This window comes from Danio rerio, chromosome 11 (assembly GCF_052040795.2).
Source record: "Danio rerio strain M-AB ecotype USA chromosome 11, GRCz13ab, whole genome shotgun sequence".
NCBI classification, from domain to species: domain Eukaryota; kingdom Metazoa; phylum Chordata; class Actinopteri; order Cypriniformes; family Danionidae; genus Danio; species Danio rerio.
This window is the reverse complement of record NC_141031.1, coordinates 29,244,388-29,261,477: the sequence shown is the minus strand read 5'-3', so window position 1 is coordinate 29,261,477 and position 17,090 is coordinate 29,244,388. Positions and strand designations below refer to the sequence as shown.

The window sequence follows — 17,090 nt, the reverse complement described above, 5'->3', positions numbered from 1 at the left end:
TATATACATATATATATATATATATACATACATTTATATATATACATATATATATATATATATATATATATATATATACATATATATATATATATATATATATATATATATATATATTTATATATATATATATATATATATATATATATATATATATATACATATATATATATACACTGTGTCTCAAAAAACCAAGCAATAATAATATGTCACATAAAAATAAGACTGCTAATCAAACTACAGGAATAAGAATGAATACATTTCTGGAATAACAGTGCAATCTGTGCATTAGAAGAATCCTTTTATTTACTTTCTTTAGCGTAATGATGATGTATTCATTTTTATCTGCGTAAGGCTTAAATAAAAATGGTCATTTCAAATGAAGATAGAAGTTTGATCAAAGGTTTACGAGAACTGAAAGGCTACAGGGCTTCAAGTTTTCTTCGTGAATTTCCAATTAAAAACTGGACAAAAAGTGGATTGGATTAATTGTTGGTGAAAATGAATCGGCCTGTATCAGTATGTTGTGTCACGGGGAGTGGTCTTCCACGACTGCCTGTACAGATGAAAAATCACCACTGTCGAAGACATGGCACTGAGCCAATAAGACGCACCACTCATCTATCGCACTGTCTAACAGATTGCACAGAAGTCTGGCAATTAATGACTCTGATATGTAACTGTTGCTTTAAGTAAGAGAAGCAAGTGATAAAATTGAATTAATAAAATACAATAAATGGGAAATTTTATAAATCATATAAATAATTATCGTGGTTAATCAGCTATACTAATAGAAAAGACTCCAGATCCAGATCTGGTTTTGCATTACTGTGACGGATGAGGTATTAATGGAAAATGTAATAAATTATATAAATAATTCTTGTTAACTTCCGGCCACAGCCATATATGATCTATTGCTGATTAACCATGTGGATGGATGATAACAGCCTTCTAAGCCTACCAGTAGGTGCAGAAGGCCCCTACTGGCCCATATCAGCTGATAACCACTGATAGCCGCCAGTAAATTGAGTGATAACATTCGAATTGGCTGACATATCATATAATTTCATCTATTTGCCATCTAATTACAAAATATAACTAAAGTTGGAGTTATTTTAACAAAATTCTGACAGAATTAATTTTACTTTTGAAATGTTTTAAAACATGTGTATATAATATACATAATATTTACATACAGAATGATCAAGACTTTTAATCTTAGAGGAAAGAAAAAAAATTGTTTTGATGATTGAAAACCTCTTTTCATCCTTGAGCCATAGTGTTTAAATATATCTGTATATAAATATAATAAATTAGTTTTGATGGTAATTCAGATTGAATATGATTTTACATTAGTAACAGTAACCACAGTAACTGTGCTATTTTGATTGAAACCATGACTACAGTGATGAACCTCTCTATTAATGATGCTGAATGGCATGAAGGAACAGATCGTGAATCACTGTGGTTTCAAAAAGAGGAAGCTCCGCATGTCAGCTCTGTGATCCTTGGTAAAACCATTTTTACCAGATGAAATGCCATCAAAGTTTCTCTGAGCTCTCAGATTGAAAACACTCGATCCCTTCTCACATTTCATTCCACATTCTTACACACTGAGACAAAATGACTTTGACATGCGCCTTGAAGTCCTCACAAAGGTCCTTGTGTGAACGTCCCACATGTGCGAATGAAATCCATCATTTGATCTGCAGCACATTTTGTGCCCAGGGATCGTTTTTCAGAAAGGATGGCCATCAAAATTTCTCCTGCATTGAGATAGGACATTATTGTAAAGAAATATTCAGTGTCGTCTCTTTTGTATGAACACGGAGCGATGAAAACCTTTCATTCTCTTTCTGTGTTAGAAATCATTACTGACACTGTCGGGTTTTAGATGAATCCACAGAGAGTTTAACAAAGGCTCAGATGGCCCACCTGTGTGAGATTTATTCATAACTCAGTGTCTGTTTGAGAAATAGTTCTTCTTTTGTCAGGTAGAAAAGAGTTCTTCCTCGATAGGTCCCCATAATTGTGTTTAGTGAAGCTAGATTTATGTTTTGGTTATCATTTTAATCTTTAAGATGCTAATATTTTTTAATCATATTTTTCACCCTATGAAAAGTAATATACTATAAACAATTATAGAAAAGTATATTAAAATTTATGATGGAGATCTTCACATTATAATGTACACTGAGATATAGATAAATAATATTCTAAATGATTAAAAAGAAAAAGATAAAAATAATATAGAATTAAGTTGATGTGATATATATTTACACCATACCTGACAAAAGTCTTGTCACCTATCCAAGATAAATAACTAACAACAAATAATAACTTGACTTATAGTTGATCATTTGGTATCAGCAGTGGCTTATAAAGACAAAGGCCTCTAGATTACACTAATTTTAGCTAAATAAAATATGATCCTTTCTTGATTTTTAATTTTTCAATTACAGTACGGTCTGACTTTGCTTAAACAAGAGTCTTGTCACTTAGCACAAGTAATGTGTAGTACAGAATATAAAGTCATGGTGCAGTGGAAAAAGCATTAATATTGTGTATGACTCCCATGAGCTTGGACGACTGCATCCATACATACAGTGACTCAAATAACTTTTCAATAAAGTCATCTGGACTGGCAAAGAAAGAGTTCTTGCAGGACTCCCAGAGTTCATCAAGATTTTTTGGATTCATCTTTAATGCCTCCTCCTTAATCTTACCCCATACATGCTCAATAATGTTCATGTCTGGTGACTGGACTGGCCAATACTGGAGCACCTTGACGTTCTTTGCTTTCAAGAGCTTTGATGTGCAGGCTGAAGTATGAGAAGGAGCGCTATCCTGCTGAAGAATTTGCCCTCTCCTGTGGTTTGTAATGTAATGGGCAGCACAAATGCTGTTGATGTTGCCACCTACTCCAGGTTCCAATCTTCTGCAGTATTTGTGATGATTGGGATGCAGTTCAACAGATGATTAATAAGAAAAATCTACCTTGTGCCACTTTTCCAAATGATCAACTGGATGTAAAGTTATTATTTGTTGCTCTTACAACTGGGATCGACGACCAGACTTGTGTGTGTGTGTGTGTGTGTGTGTGTGTCTATATATATATATATATATATATATATATATATATATATATATATATATATATATATATATATATATATATATATGTATATATAAATACAAACACATACAGTTAAAGTCAGAAATATCAGCTCCCCTGTTTGTTTTTAAAAACTGATTTATTTAATCTTTTCCATGATGACAGTGAATAATATTTGACTAGATATTTTTCAAGACACTTCTATACAGCTTAAAGTGACATTTAAAGGCTTAACTAGGTTAGGTTAACTAGGCAGGATAGAGTAATTAGGCAAGTTATTTTATAAAGATTTGTTCTGTAGACTATGGAAAAAATATAGCTTAAATGGGCCAATAATTTCTCCAGAAGAAAAAAATATTATCAGATATACTGTGAAAAATTCCTTGCTTTGTTAAACATCATTTGGGAAATATTTAAATAAAAGATAAGAAAAAGAAAAAAAATAAAAGCGGGGCTAATATTTCTGACCATAAATCTTTAATGACCATAAAATATATTGCAAATATAATATAATGCAAATGTCTGTGTGTACATTATCAGTTTTTCCCACTGATTTAAAAAAAAAAGTCTTACATAAACCTTATTTTTTTTTTTTTTTGTTACAATTGTACGCTCCCGAAATGTATTAAAATTTTTTTTGTTTTTGTTGTTATTTATTCACTTTAGTACTCTAACAAAAACATCCTCAACAGTAAAATATGTACTTCATTGTGTATTATATTTTTTTCATTGTAACATACTGTATTGTCTAGTAATGTTTTTTATTTTAGTAAATGATAATACCAGTGGCTGCTATTAATTTGCAAAGGCATTGGATAACCTGCTCTATAAGAGGGAAAAAAATGTTTATTTATCACAGGATCATTAGCATATGGTTTCACTTTTTTCTTCTCCTTTTTTTAAACAGCAAATAGTGAGATATATTGTTTTGGCAACTGGCTAAAAATTTTTTTTAAGGTATCAGTTTCACTTAAAGATAATAACCCTGACTACACTCTGTTTCCAAACACAAGGCATAAGATAAGCAGCATTATGATCTCAAAAATATGATTACTTCACAGGATCTCTAGTATGTCTTTACATTCACACTGACTTCAAATCACTCTCAATTCACAGAAAGCAATTGGCTTTGTCACAGGAACCACTCCCTTCCTTTAAAATCAACACACACACACATACATTCAGCACTTCCCAAAACCTCTGTTTGACAGAGCAATAACACACACAGTAGAAGACAAACCAGCTGCCAGTGACCGGTTGTCTATAAATTCTCTAAATGTATTTAGCCTGTAGCACAAAAAAAAGTTATTTTATATTGAAGAAGGTGAAGAAATACCGTCAATTTTGGTGACCCAAAGCAAAGGAGAGGATATTTGTGTCCTGTTTTGACAGCTGGCATCACTCCAACTGAATTAGACGGGTATGTGAAGCCCTTTTAATGTTGTTCAATTTAAGAGAGTTTGGCAACGTGTGATTTGTGTCTGTTATTCTTTCTGCTAATTCTGCGTTTAGCAATGACAAGGTGTTTAGCACAGTGTAATTAGTGATGAAGTTGTGGAGCAGACAGTTCAGTGTTTGTTGAAGGGTGATATTTTGCTGTCTCTGAGTTGATGAAATGACCTTGAAGCTTTAATGGGGAGAGGATGAGATCTGAATGTGTCTGACAGATCTTGCATCGCAGACGTGTTTCTCGTTGTGATGAGATTAGATGCTTGTGGTCACTGGCCATCAATCAGGATGACTAAATAGACAGGTATACACAGATCAAACTTTGCTGTTGTCACTTTAGAAATGGTGGGATGCTAGATATTGGATTTTTAAATTACAGCACTCTACTGTACACTGTAAAACCCAAAAAGTTAAAGTAACAAAAACCATTTGAAGAAACCGTTTGCAACAAACCATTTAAGTTATAAACTTAATTATAAAACTAATCCTAATGAGTGCTGTGAATCAGTTTGAGTAAACAAAGCAATTTGAGTACAGTAAAACCCAATAATGAAGAAAACTCAAACCAAATTAGTACTGTAAAACCCAATACGATAAGGCTACTTGAACCGTTTGAGGAAACAGATTGCTATAAACCATTTAAGTAAAAAAAAATCTATTTAAGTACTGTGAACTTACTCCATTTAAGTTGAAGTAATGAGGCATTTAAACTCATTACACTGTAAAAAGTGATTAGTTACTTGAAAAGTAAAACAATTGCTTTAACAGCAACAAGTTGACTTTACAAAAACATAGTAAACCCATTGTAACTTGGAACTGTTAAGTTGACTTTATTTTTGTAATTATGCAATAAGTACTTTCAAATAAAAGTAAACCAATTATACTTTTTTCCTATCCACATTTATTATATGTTTTTTCCACCTTTTCCATTTTCTGTAAGGCAACTGGTTTACTTGCTTTAAGTAACTAATCACTTTTTACAATGTACCTTCGACGCTAAGTTCAAAACTTCAAATGACTAGAATTAACTTTCAGTCAATTTTGAGTTAACTACACTCATTTCATCTGATAAAGTTGACTGTAATATAGTTATTTTGGTCATTTGGTCATTTGTGTTCTTATTTTATATTCTGATCAGCCAAACATTTATCTATTCATTCTATACACAATGGTTCAAATACACAGTAAATTTTTATATTTTATTTTCTTAAACATTTTTACTTGGCAATTTGTCAGAACAATAAAGCGTTTTCATTTGTTGTGATTGAAAAATTAGGGTTATTTTACCAAATAATAGTTTGTTTTCTGAAGATTAAAACAATGCCTGAATGATACGATTTTAGTTTTAGATTTGGAAGAACAACACATAACGATGTTTTGTAAAATAAAAAGTCAAATGTTTCCTCATTTTTTATAGCTATATAAATAGAGAATTAAGAACAAATTTATTTATTACAGTATTTATTCTTTGTTAACATCAGTATATAAATTTTGTATTTAAATGTAAGGATAAAGGATAAAATATGTCTCATGCAAAGCTCATATGTTTTATGTAAAAAGAAGAGATAAATAAAAGAAGAAATAGGTTGAACTATAATAGACGAATGATGTGTGTGGTAATGGGATAGAAAAAATAATAAGTTTGTGCTTCATACCACTGCAATGTTGAAATGTATTATTTTTTTTGTTAAAGAAGTTTAATGTATGATATTTCTGTTCAAAATAAATCAAAATAAATGTTAGTAACTTAAATAATGTTGTATTTTGTTTTTTCATGCTAATTCACAGTGGACTAATGTTAACAAGCATGATTTGGATTTTAATAATGCATTAGTACATGTTGAACTATGATTAATAAATGCTTTACAAGAAGTTTTCATTATTTTGTTAGTAAATAATAACAAAGATTAGCTAATAAAACTTTATCGCAATATAAAACATGTATGCAATTGAATATATTAAGCTTTGCAATTTGAGCCAGATGTTTTAAAAACATATAATTTCCATGCTAAAAGGTAAAAGCTATGGTAATAAATTCTACATTTAAAATCTACATTCTAGTCTAATGTTAATGTTACTCTCTGCATTCACGGTCTGCTTCTTTCATATCATTGTGAAGATGACAGTGTGAGACCTCAGGTATCAGACAGCTGATTGAAGACCCACACACACACACACTGCCCACAATCAGACTCCTGTCAGGCTTCAGGCCATCAAAACAGCCCAGTCTGAGGCGTTGACAGCTGTTTGTGCACATCTGTGGCTTTAGATGGCGCTGCTCAGTCCTTGCCGCATGTCCTCTAAACTGTGTTTATTTAGACTCGACCTCAGCGCTCATTTCAGACGTCTGGGGCCTGATAATGTCTGAGCATGACGAAACTGTTTGTCTGTTTTGTGCCAGAGCAAGAGAATCACTGTGTTGTTTTTCACACAAGCCTCAAAGATATGCTGCAAGGGCATCAATTGTAAAGATTAAATGCCTAAATGTTTGTTGTTTGTAAATACATCAAACTGTAGATGGTTTTAACTTGTAATAAATTATGTATATATTTACCTATTTATTCATATTTTTAATAATAGAAAATATATAATAATACATGATTTGCTGCAATATACAGCCGCATTCACGAAATAAATGTGAAATTATTTCATAATTTAATATAGAATATGGACATTTTATCTTGTAGTAGCTACAGTGTTAAAAATACAGCCTTGTTAAGCAAAACAAAGCACAAATGTGAAAAATATATGAACAGTGTGTCAAAAAATATTTTAATTTAATTATGTCATTTGCTTTGGTGATGGGTTATGATTCACCCCATGGCTGGTGTGTTTGATTAATGGTTCTTTAATGACATTTTTTAAATGCCTATGGGAACTGCACTTCCTGAACAAAGACAGATGGTAAAACAAAAAGCTTTTTATTTGACACCCTAATTATTGTCACATATTTTAAGTGAAAACTAATTGGATTGAGTATTTGTCCTTCAATGGTCTTTCTGGTCAGTTCCTCCAGAAGTGTATCAAGTTCAGTTGATTGTCTAGAATCAGTTTAGTTACATTGACTCGAATTGGTCTTATAAGCCTAACATCATCACATGACTTTGTTGAATTACGTTTTTTACAGTGCTCAGCATAATTGAGTACACCACAGTTTGATGAATTATTGTATCCCTTTCTCCGTGAATATAGGCAATGTGTTTTGGTACATTTTAACAAAACAGATTTATTAAACAGATAGATTTATTAAAATAACATTTTTGTCACTTAACATATTTAGAAATTGGAAGATAATACAAGTAAATTCACGCAATATATTGGTAAAAAAAAATAAAACACTACCATTTTTTTCAATTTTTTTTTTTTGCTTCTCTTGATTTTTTCTCTTTTTTAAATTTGTATTTAATATTTTTCTATAACATATAATTTGGCTGTACGAGTTTTTGGACCATTATTGTAAGCTATTTTGTTAGTTAAGCTCCAGATTTGGCTTCAGAACTGACTAATCTAATGTATATGCATAGATATTATATTGTATAGTTTCTGTTTAAAAATAGGAATTTAAAAGATAGATTTGTGAGGGGTGTACTAATATATGCTGAGAACTTTATATATCAAAGTGTAGTAATTGTGACTGCTCAGTTTCATGCTATGAAGCAACTCGCAAAGTGTAAGAGCAAAGCTCGTAAAAAGTACCTGACCACGACTGACCCTCCAAATGAAGCATTTCCGCTGCAGGGAAGCTATTTGCTCTTTTAGTCAGGATGCAGGAAACAGAAGTGGTTGTTTTGCATCGGATGGAGGGAGTGCAACTGTCCAACACTTAATCCATCTCAACAGCCCGCGAGGGGAACCATGGTGGAGGACCACACGTGGACAGGATCCCTCAGATTAGAGATTAGGCCTGTAAGAGAAGCCAAAAGCATGTTTAAGCTCCACTACAGCGTATGGGGGAAGGGATGGCAAATATAGATGAAGTTCAACTTCCCCCAACCAGACACACACACGTTTTGATGTCCCTATATGGACTAAGGTAATCAATTCGCCTGCAAACTTCGTAAGGAAAGAGTTATCTGTCATTTCAGGAGTGATAGTTCACCCAAAAATGAAAATCGCAATTTACTCTCGCTGAAATTTTTCCAAACGTTTAGGAGTTGTTATTGTCTGTTGAATGAAAAAAGAAGATGTTTTGAAGAATGTTGAAATATAAAATAAAAATATAAATACTATTAAGTCATTGGCTACCGATTTTCAACATTCAACATTTAAATATATATATATATATATATATATATATATATATATATATATATATATATATATGTGTTCTCCAAAAAACCCAGACCAACATATCTCTTTATGTTGTACATTAATATTTGGTCAGTTCATAAAATTGCTTTAAATGCTTTAACTGCTCAATGGTATTAGTCCACCGCTGCATCTCAGACATGAAGACCTGTTGTTCTTCTGTTTGATCAGGCTTAAAAAGGGTGCAAGGAGCACTTAACTCAAAGAGGCTTAATGCGCTCTAAATTACAGCTGGACCTCAAGGCAAACATGTCTGCGTCTCAGTGTCGGGCGGCTGTTGGGTGGATGGACCATGGCGTATAATTATGAGTACATGAAATGAGGGTGAGGTGAATCGCAAAACCTACGTTAAGTGGCTTGGGATGGTCATTTTGTAATCATTGTTATTGTTTTGTGGCTGTATAGATTACAGTGTGCTAAAACGCTAGTCTGTAGATTTCTGATTTCACATCACAACAGGGTTTAAAGGGCATTGTTTACTCGCTCACTCAAACATGCATCTATACATACTGTACATAAAGGAGAAATGCAGAAAAATCCTCTTTTTCAGTAACAAAAAATGTTAAATTCATTATGAAATTATCATAAAAGTATCGACAGTAACTGTGCATTTTATTTTCGAGTTGTTTTATAATTGTAGTTGAAAGGCTTGAAATATACACTAACCGGCCACTTTATTAGGTACACCTTACTAGTACCTCATGGGACCCCCTTTTGCTTTCAGAACTGCCCTAATTCTTTGTGGCATAGATTCATTCATGAGAATCTCCCATTTCACCACATCACAAAGGTGCTCTATTGGATTGAGATCTGCTGACTGTGGAGGCCATTTGAGTATAGTAAACTAATTGGCATGTTCAAGAAACCAGTCTGAGATTATTTGCGCTTTATAACATGGAGCATTATCCTGCTGGAAATAGCAATTGGAAGATGGGTCATATACATTGTGGTCATAAAGTAATAGACATGGTCAACAACAATACTCTGGTAGGCTGTGGCGTTGACACAATGCTAAACTTGTACTAATGGGCCCAAAGTGTGACAAGAAAATAATGTCGCAGCAGAAATCGAGACTCATCAGACCAGGCAACGTTTTTTTAATTTTCTGTTGTACAATTTTAGTGAGCCTGTGCGAATTGTAGCCTCGGTTTCCTGTTCTTAGCTGACAGGAGTGGAAACCGGTGTGGTCTTCTGCTGCTGTAGCCCATCTGCCTCAATGTGTTTTGCATCTTAAGTTTCATATCAGCCTTTGTCAAGCCAACATCGAAGTCATCAAACTTTGTTCATCTAGTCAAGTGTTACCTTACATGTATATATGTAAACAAGAAGATAATACATTTTTCAGATTCCTCTGTGTTTCACATCAAAGGTAAAGAAAGTCAAATGGATATGACTTGACACCTGGGTGAGCGAATATGAATATCCCCATAAGAACGGATAACAAAATAACCATTGAGAAGCAAAGAAATGAGTTTATTATCCTCGGTGTGAATAACATGTAATTTCACACCAAAATCCATCACAGAATAACACTGGGGATTTGTGTCACTGTAGACAGATTTCAACAATGAGCTTTTTCCAGACAGACGCAATTGAAATTAGAGATTAAGCAGTTCCGTGACCTCAGCCTGTAATTTAATTCACACTCGTACTGTAGATTCACAAGGTTTCTTTCTTAGGAATCAGTGGTGAGCAAACAGGAAAGAATCAGGCCAGCTCTGTTAAAATATATGTCTTTTCCATATTTATCTGAATGTGTTCCATGGATTGAGGACCAGAGTGAAGTCAGAGCTGGAATGACACAGTGGCTCTGTCCTCTGTCTCTGTAGAGTTCAGCTGTCTGTCAGCCCAGACTGCAGTCCGAGAATAGCAATGAAAGAATAAACGACAGCTGGTTAAGAAAGGCAGGAATACGAACGGGTGCTTCTTTGAGACTGCATAATAAAACATTTGTGAAGTTAATTTCTGGGTCAAAGTCATGGCATCTTATTTTGGTGTCTGTCCACATGAAATTTAAATTCACAAAGGTTATGTTATGCACATGTTACTGTATATGCATGTTATATCAGGGTGTCTGTATGGTTTTAAAAAGACTTAAAATGTCTTAATTTAGGCCCTAAAAGTCTTAAATTCACTGAAATGTTGTGTTGTGGGTCTTAAATCATTTAAACAGCTCTTAATTTGACCAATCACCTGTCTATCTCAAAACTTATATATATTACATATATTCAAGTTTTTTATAGCAAAGAGATACAATTCATATCAGCTGCTAGACATTTTTACAGCAAATTCTTCAAATTAAATTCTAAAAACTAGAGCAACACATCCCTTTACATCAGTGTTTCTCAACCATATTCATGGAGGACCACCAGCTCTGCACATTTTCCATGTCTCTTTAACCAAACACACTTGATTCAGATCCTCAGCTCATTGGCAGAGACTAAAAGACTAATGAGTGTAATGAGTGTGTGGCAATAGAGACATCTAAAACATGCAGAGCTGTTGGTCCTCCAGGACTGTGGTTGAGAAACACTGCCTTACATGATCTTCCATTATTACAAAAATGATTTACAGAAGTAACTGGGCCATTAGAAAAAATCCTTAGTGTTTAGTCCTGTATAAGTCTAAAATTTAAATCATAATGGTCTTAAAAGTGTCTTTAAAAGTCTGCAGAAACCGTGTATATGATTGTACAGTGTCTACTTTTCAAAGTGTGTATGTTTTAAATAACTTTCAAAACAATGATGTCAGAATATGGTTCAGATTATGTTGTATCAGTCATTTAAAGTACTGTAACATATGCATTGATGTCAGAATGAATAGTTGGTGGTTTAAATGATTCGTTCAAGATGCTGATTCATTCAAGTTAATCAGTTTAATATTTAAGAAGGAGTCATTGAATCATTCATTCATCTGATTCATTCACTCACAGTTGTGCAGTATCATTGTGGTTTACTTAAAATTATTGTCACTGGCAGAGCAAAAACAAATAAAAGCACTGGCAATATTGTTGAAAATATTTTGCACTCTTAATTCTCTTAATTATTAAAAACGTATCAGCAAAATTGCACAATCAAACCATATTTAAGGCCCACCAGGATGATTTTCGATCAGACTTATCGCTGATGTTTAATACCTCATAATAACAAAACAAAGGGCATCAATGTGAGGTGTAAAAACACAATTTAAAATAAAGAAATGCCTCTGGGTTGACACGCTGGTTTTAAACGGGTTGACCAATGAGATTGCAGATTTTGTTCACATACAGTACCTTGCTTTGCTGAAGTAACAATAAAAAAACATTGCTAGTCTTCAAAAACAAAATGACTAGGCGAGCACACAAGTCCTGTAGATCAAATAGGGTTTAAAGGTTTACATGTTTATTTGTTTTGATTTAGTTTAGTTTGTGTTGTTACAATTAGATTAATTAACCCAGTGCAACCCAATAACCACTCGTTTACAGCTATCCACATTCACTCATACAAGATGAAAGCTAGTAAATGGAGAGGGAATGAAAATAACTGGACCTTCATAAATATATAGCAGAAATGGATGTTCTCTATGGTCATTGTAGGGGGTTTAGCTGCAGTTCCAGCTAATACAGTGACAGATAAGTGGACCTAGAACCGAATGAATAAATTTGTCACGCTGTTTTCCTTGAAGCTTCACTCTGACAAGCGGGAAAGATTTTATTGCTCCCCAAGCCTTTTAGCATTAAAAGATTTGAGGACCCCAGTAATGAACTCTGTCAGGTGGCTCTAAAAGCACTAAGTCACACTGACCTCCCGCTTCGTATGAGCTACAGAAAAGTGTAATGGGCTTTTGCCTGACGGACTGCAGCTGCATTCATTTGTTCATACAAAGTAGCGACTCATCAGTTCAGCACTATATGTGTCTTTCTCATTTTAGTGACTGCATTTTTGGAAAGGGCTATTGAAGTACTCTGACTCATTAAATCTCCTGTCCTTGCTGATGATTTTATTTGTTCCATGTGTGATCTGTAAGGATATTCGAGATCAGCTTTGCTGCTGCTTTGCACTTCAGAGCTGAAGATCTTTGACAAAGAGCACATGTACATCTTGAGGCGACCATCAGAGAACAGATGTTGGTACAGTATGTCTGTCTGGACCCCTTTGGTCCAATTTCAACCTGTTTTAGTCTTCCTTCAGGGAGTCTTAGTTCGGGAAGAGAGCGAGGAACAGGAAATAAAGGAGGCCCTCACTAGGGAACAGCTTCAAGCTTTTAGTCTAATTAGAGAACATCACTTCTCTACACCAAAACTTCACCTGGAAGCTATCCGTGTTGGATTTTTCCTTTCTCCTTTTGAGGTGAGTCTACAAAGAGACAAATCCACATTGAGAGGTTTTTTTCTTCTACACTACAGACTGTCCAAGCTGCAGTCTCTTTGCACAGCACACTGGGACGGGCGATAGCATCTGGGTTTTGCCTGAGCGACGCCCATTGTTTAGGTAATGATGTCAGAAAGGAAATGCGTAAGCCAGGCCGCCCTCCTTATGTAAGTAGACGGGAGGAGGCAAAAGAAGGCAAAGATTATAGTGATGCTATTCAAACCGTTAGTTATAAATACGGCTATGTGAGTGCTTTTAGACCTCTTACAAGACAACAGAGCCTTGTCTGTGAGAAAGGCGTCAACTGGAGAACATTTTGATGCACTATTCACTCCTTCCTCAACCAAAACAGAGTTTATTTACTTATCCAAACACTGAAAGCAGTGGAGACAAAGCTTGGAAATAAGTCTGCAACAAATAAAGGATGATAAATTCTACATTTTTGAATGAATTCTTACTTTAAGTGACCAAAAAATTCCTCAAACCACATCATTAGGAGTTGCAGGTTACAATTTTTGAGTGGTTACTTTGAGAAGGTTTCAACATGGGTGTGTAAATTGGCCGTTGACGGAGCAGCTTTTTGGCTGCTCTTCTCCAGTCCAGTCTGGAGCGTGTGTGCGACACGTTACAAGCTCATATTTCCCCAGCCGTTGAAACCTGAGAGTGAGCGGGACTTCCTCCATCCAATCCATCTAGTTTTACTCCATCCTGCAGCTGCGCTATTTATAGACCCACATCCTTTAGTCATTCCAGAGGGGGCTTCCCGATCCCTTCATGGCTTTCCAGCCTGAGTCCTTTTGGCTCAGTTGCTCCAGACTCGGCAGGCCGGCTCGTTCCCTCCTCTTTGGGTTGAGCTTGTCGTTTATATTCCCGCCATCACGTAATTAGTTTTCCGGACTGTGGAATTCCCTCCCCTTCTCCGCACACCCCTCAGAGCACCCCTTCCACAAAGTCAGAGGAAAAAAGCAGAGAAGGAAAGAGCGCGCAGAACGGAGAGGGTGAGGATTTAGTGGTCTTTAGTCGGACTGAGATTGAGCCTCTTTCTCCTATGAGACGGCTTTGCCTGGCGAGGAGATGGGCAGCCACAGGCCAAAGGGATGTTGATGTTTGTAGGGATCAGAGATCGACATGTGGTGTTTGCACTGCGCTTCAGACAGAAGCCAGTCTCTGCTGGAACTGGGGAGCTGGTAAGATTTGTGTGTGTTTGAGAACATCTATAGAAGTAGAAATGTGTGTTATAAATGTGTCTCCACTGAGTTTGTATTAATTTGGGACTGGGTGTATCAGTATATCTGGGTGTGTTTTTAAGCAGAGCACAGATGTTTTATGGAACTTCCAGCTCTGTGGTTCTTTGTTTCTTTTACCTGCTTTGAATTATGGGGGATCTTCCTCTATTGCGCAAACCACTCCATTGTTGCTCTGAGCGCACTTCTGCTTCTAGTTGTGCGCTTGAGTGATGTTTCAGTTGATCTTGTGCCGGATGGACGTGTCATATTTGTGTCATTTCCCCCAGAAAATTGCTTGAATGATGTTTATGATCAACTCCATCCATCGCTGATTGTAAAAGCTTATTGTGTTGTTCTAAATGTTACAATAGTCTTCTTTTTAGCATCATTCATTCTGAGAGGTTGTGTAGTTAAAGGATTTTATAAGATGTCACTAGGGTGGTACCTTTTCAAAAGAGTTCTGGACTACATTAGGTATCTTTAAGAAGCAAATATGACCTTTTCTTGTGCAAATGTGTACAGCTTGAAAAGGTAATGACAGCTTTTGTACATTTATTTCTGAGAGTGAAATTTCTAGCTGAATTAATAATCATTGCATTTTTTAGCTTGATGTTTTCTTATCACGGTTGATAGAAAGTGCCATGGTAGCATTGGCAACACAACAGATTTGATCATGTTAATCATAACAAATAGAGATGTGAATGTATATTAGTAGATCGGGCCCATTGAAATTGATGTAATACCAGAATAAGCCGGGTGATGTTAGTAAAACAAGCTTTATTTTAACAATGAGTGCTTTATGTGAAATGCAGGAGCGTTTCCCGGCCATCAACAGGGCTGCATTCATGCGACGTGCCACGCTTGTGAATGGTCCTGACTGGCTCTCAAACTTGGATTTAAAGCACTAAACATGTCATGTGAGGGTTTTAAAGGTCCACAGTAGAACATTGGATGCAAATGTTGGTAATAGCTATTATTTACCTAATTCTGTCATTTGACAGCTTCTGCAACCTTTTCCAAATCATTAGAATATTTTCTGTTCTGCTATAGAACATCTGATATTTTTTATGATTTCAATTCATTCAAGCGACGAAGCTCTGTGAGTTTTTTATTTGGTTTAAAAAGTTTGTCGTAATGATATTTTGTTTTTGTAAATGTATAAATACTTTTATTTACCAACGATACATAAATGCAAAAAAAGTTGCAGCAATTTATTCAGTTAAAAAAGACCTATGCTGCTTTTCTGAATCTTCAAACATCAAAGAATCATGCAAAAAATGTCATATCATGGCTTCCATTAAATGATCAGCACAGCTATCTTCAATATCAGAGTTGTGTGTAATGCATTCCACAGTAACGTGTTGCTGTATTCTAATTACAGTTACTAAAGTCAATGTAATTGTGTTACTTATGTTACAAAATAGCTTTTAGAAGTAAAAAATGCTTACTTTAAATTACAATTTCCACTACACCGTCAGTTAAAAAGCATGTGCTTTTAAATTGCTGGAGAACACTAACTGAAATGGTTGCTTCTTCAACTGGAAATACAGACATTACTTTGTTTACATTGAGCGTAAAAACAAAAATATCGCTGTGAAATGCAGTCTATGTCCAGTCTCTAAAGAACTTTCGACTGCTTTTAACTGGACCAGCAATTTATACAGCACTAGAACAAAAGGCATTCTACGACAATACTCATCACCAAGGAGAATGCCGGTGCCCAAAATCACAGCGGTCGAACTCGGCCTAAACAGGCTAAATTGGATTTTTGTGCAGGATTGGAAGTGAAGGTACCTTCTGAATGTGTAGAGAACCGTAGCTGCATATGGGGCTGTTCACATATTGCATCTTTTGAGCGCATTTACATATTGGGAGCGCATATTGTACACGCTTGCAATTCCTAGGCGCTCGCCATTGAAAACCAAAAGTCACGTGACAAGACCTGACCAATCAGCTCCATACTTTGTATGGAATATACACATTTCTCTCGACTAATTACCTCAGACAAAACACCCAAACACTGCAGTGCTTTTTCATACTATGGATGTGAATAGTTACAGGTACCTAGTTTTCTTCTAAATGTCTTCTTTTGTGCAAAAATAAATAGTCAAGTCAAACAGGTTTGAAAATAGTGAATGATGAGAACTCATTAAGTATTTTGAATATGTCAAGCTGCTGTGATTAAGCCATTGTAATGTTTCTCAGTGAATATTAAATTACTGAAAGAGCTGCAGTTTATTTTGTATTTTATAGGTATATTTTATGTTTTTAAAGTAACTTCAAAGTAAAGTGATTAGTAATCTGATTATTTTTTACATGAAGTAATTAGTAATCAGATTACAATTTTTGAGTAGTAGTCAGTACTTTTAAGTATCTAACCCAATACTTCATTATTGATAATAATGTTTCCTGAGCACAACATCATCTTATTAGAATTATTAACTTTCTATTATTCATCATACGCCATAGAGGAAAAACTAAAATTAAGTGTCAGGATGGCAATAAAAAACTTCCAGAGCTTGAAAATTCATGACATGAAAAAGACTCCAAAATCAGCACCCAAGAGTCCAAATGAAATGTGGTTTAGGTAGTGAAATGTAAATGAGCTTGTTATTCTACCTTGTTAGACTCAGCATCTGTACT

At 34.7% G+C, this 17,090-nt stretch overlaps 1 protein-coding gene across 26 annotated transcripts in view; it reads left to right on the top strand.

The window, feature by feature from the left end:
- iqsec1b (IQ motif and Sec7 domain ArfGEF 1b) overlaps positions 1–17,090 on the top strand; it is a 347,358-nt gene that overhangs the window by 285,483 nt on the left and 44,785 nt on the right. For 2 of the 26 annotated variants that reach the window (XM_087273788.1, XM_087273773.1), the window contains exon 1: positions 14,176–14,219. The exons of 20 other annotated variants lie outside the window; for them this stretch is intronic. Coding sequence is in view for 2 of the 6 variants with exons in the window: in XM_087273778.1 (XP_087129904.1) it covers positions 14,350–14,408 (59 nt within the window). In the remaining 4 variants the exon portion in view is untranslated. Of the gene's footprint in view, positions 1–4,284; positions 4,536–14,175; positions 14,409–17,090 lie in introns of those variants that run through there. 4 more of the 26 variants (XM_087273778.1, XM_087273763.1, XM_087273786.1 and 1 more) reach the window with 3 other exon arrangements.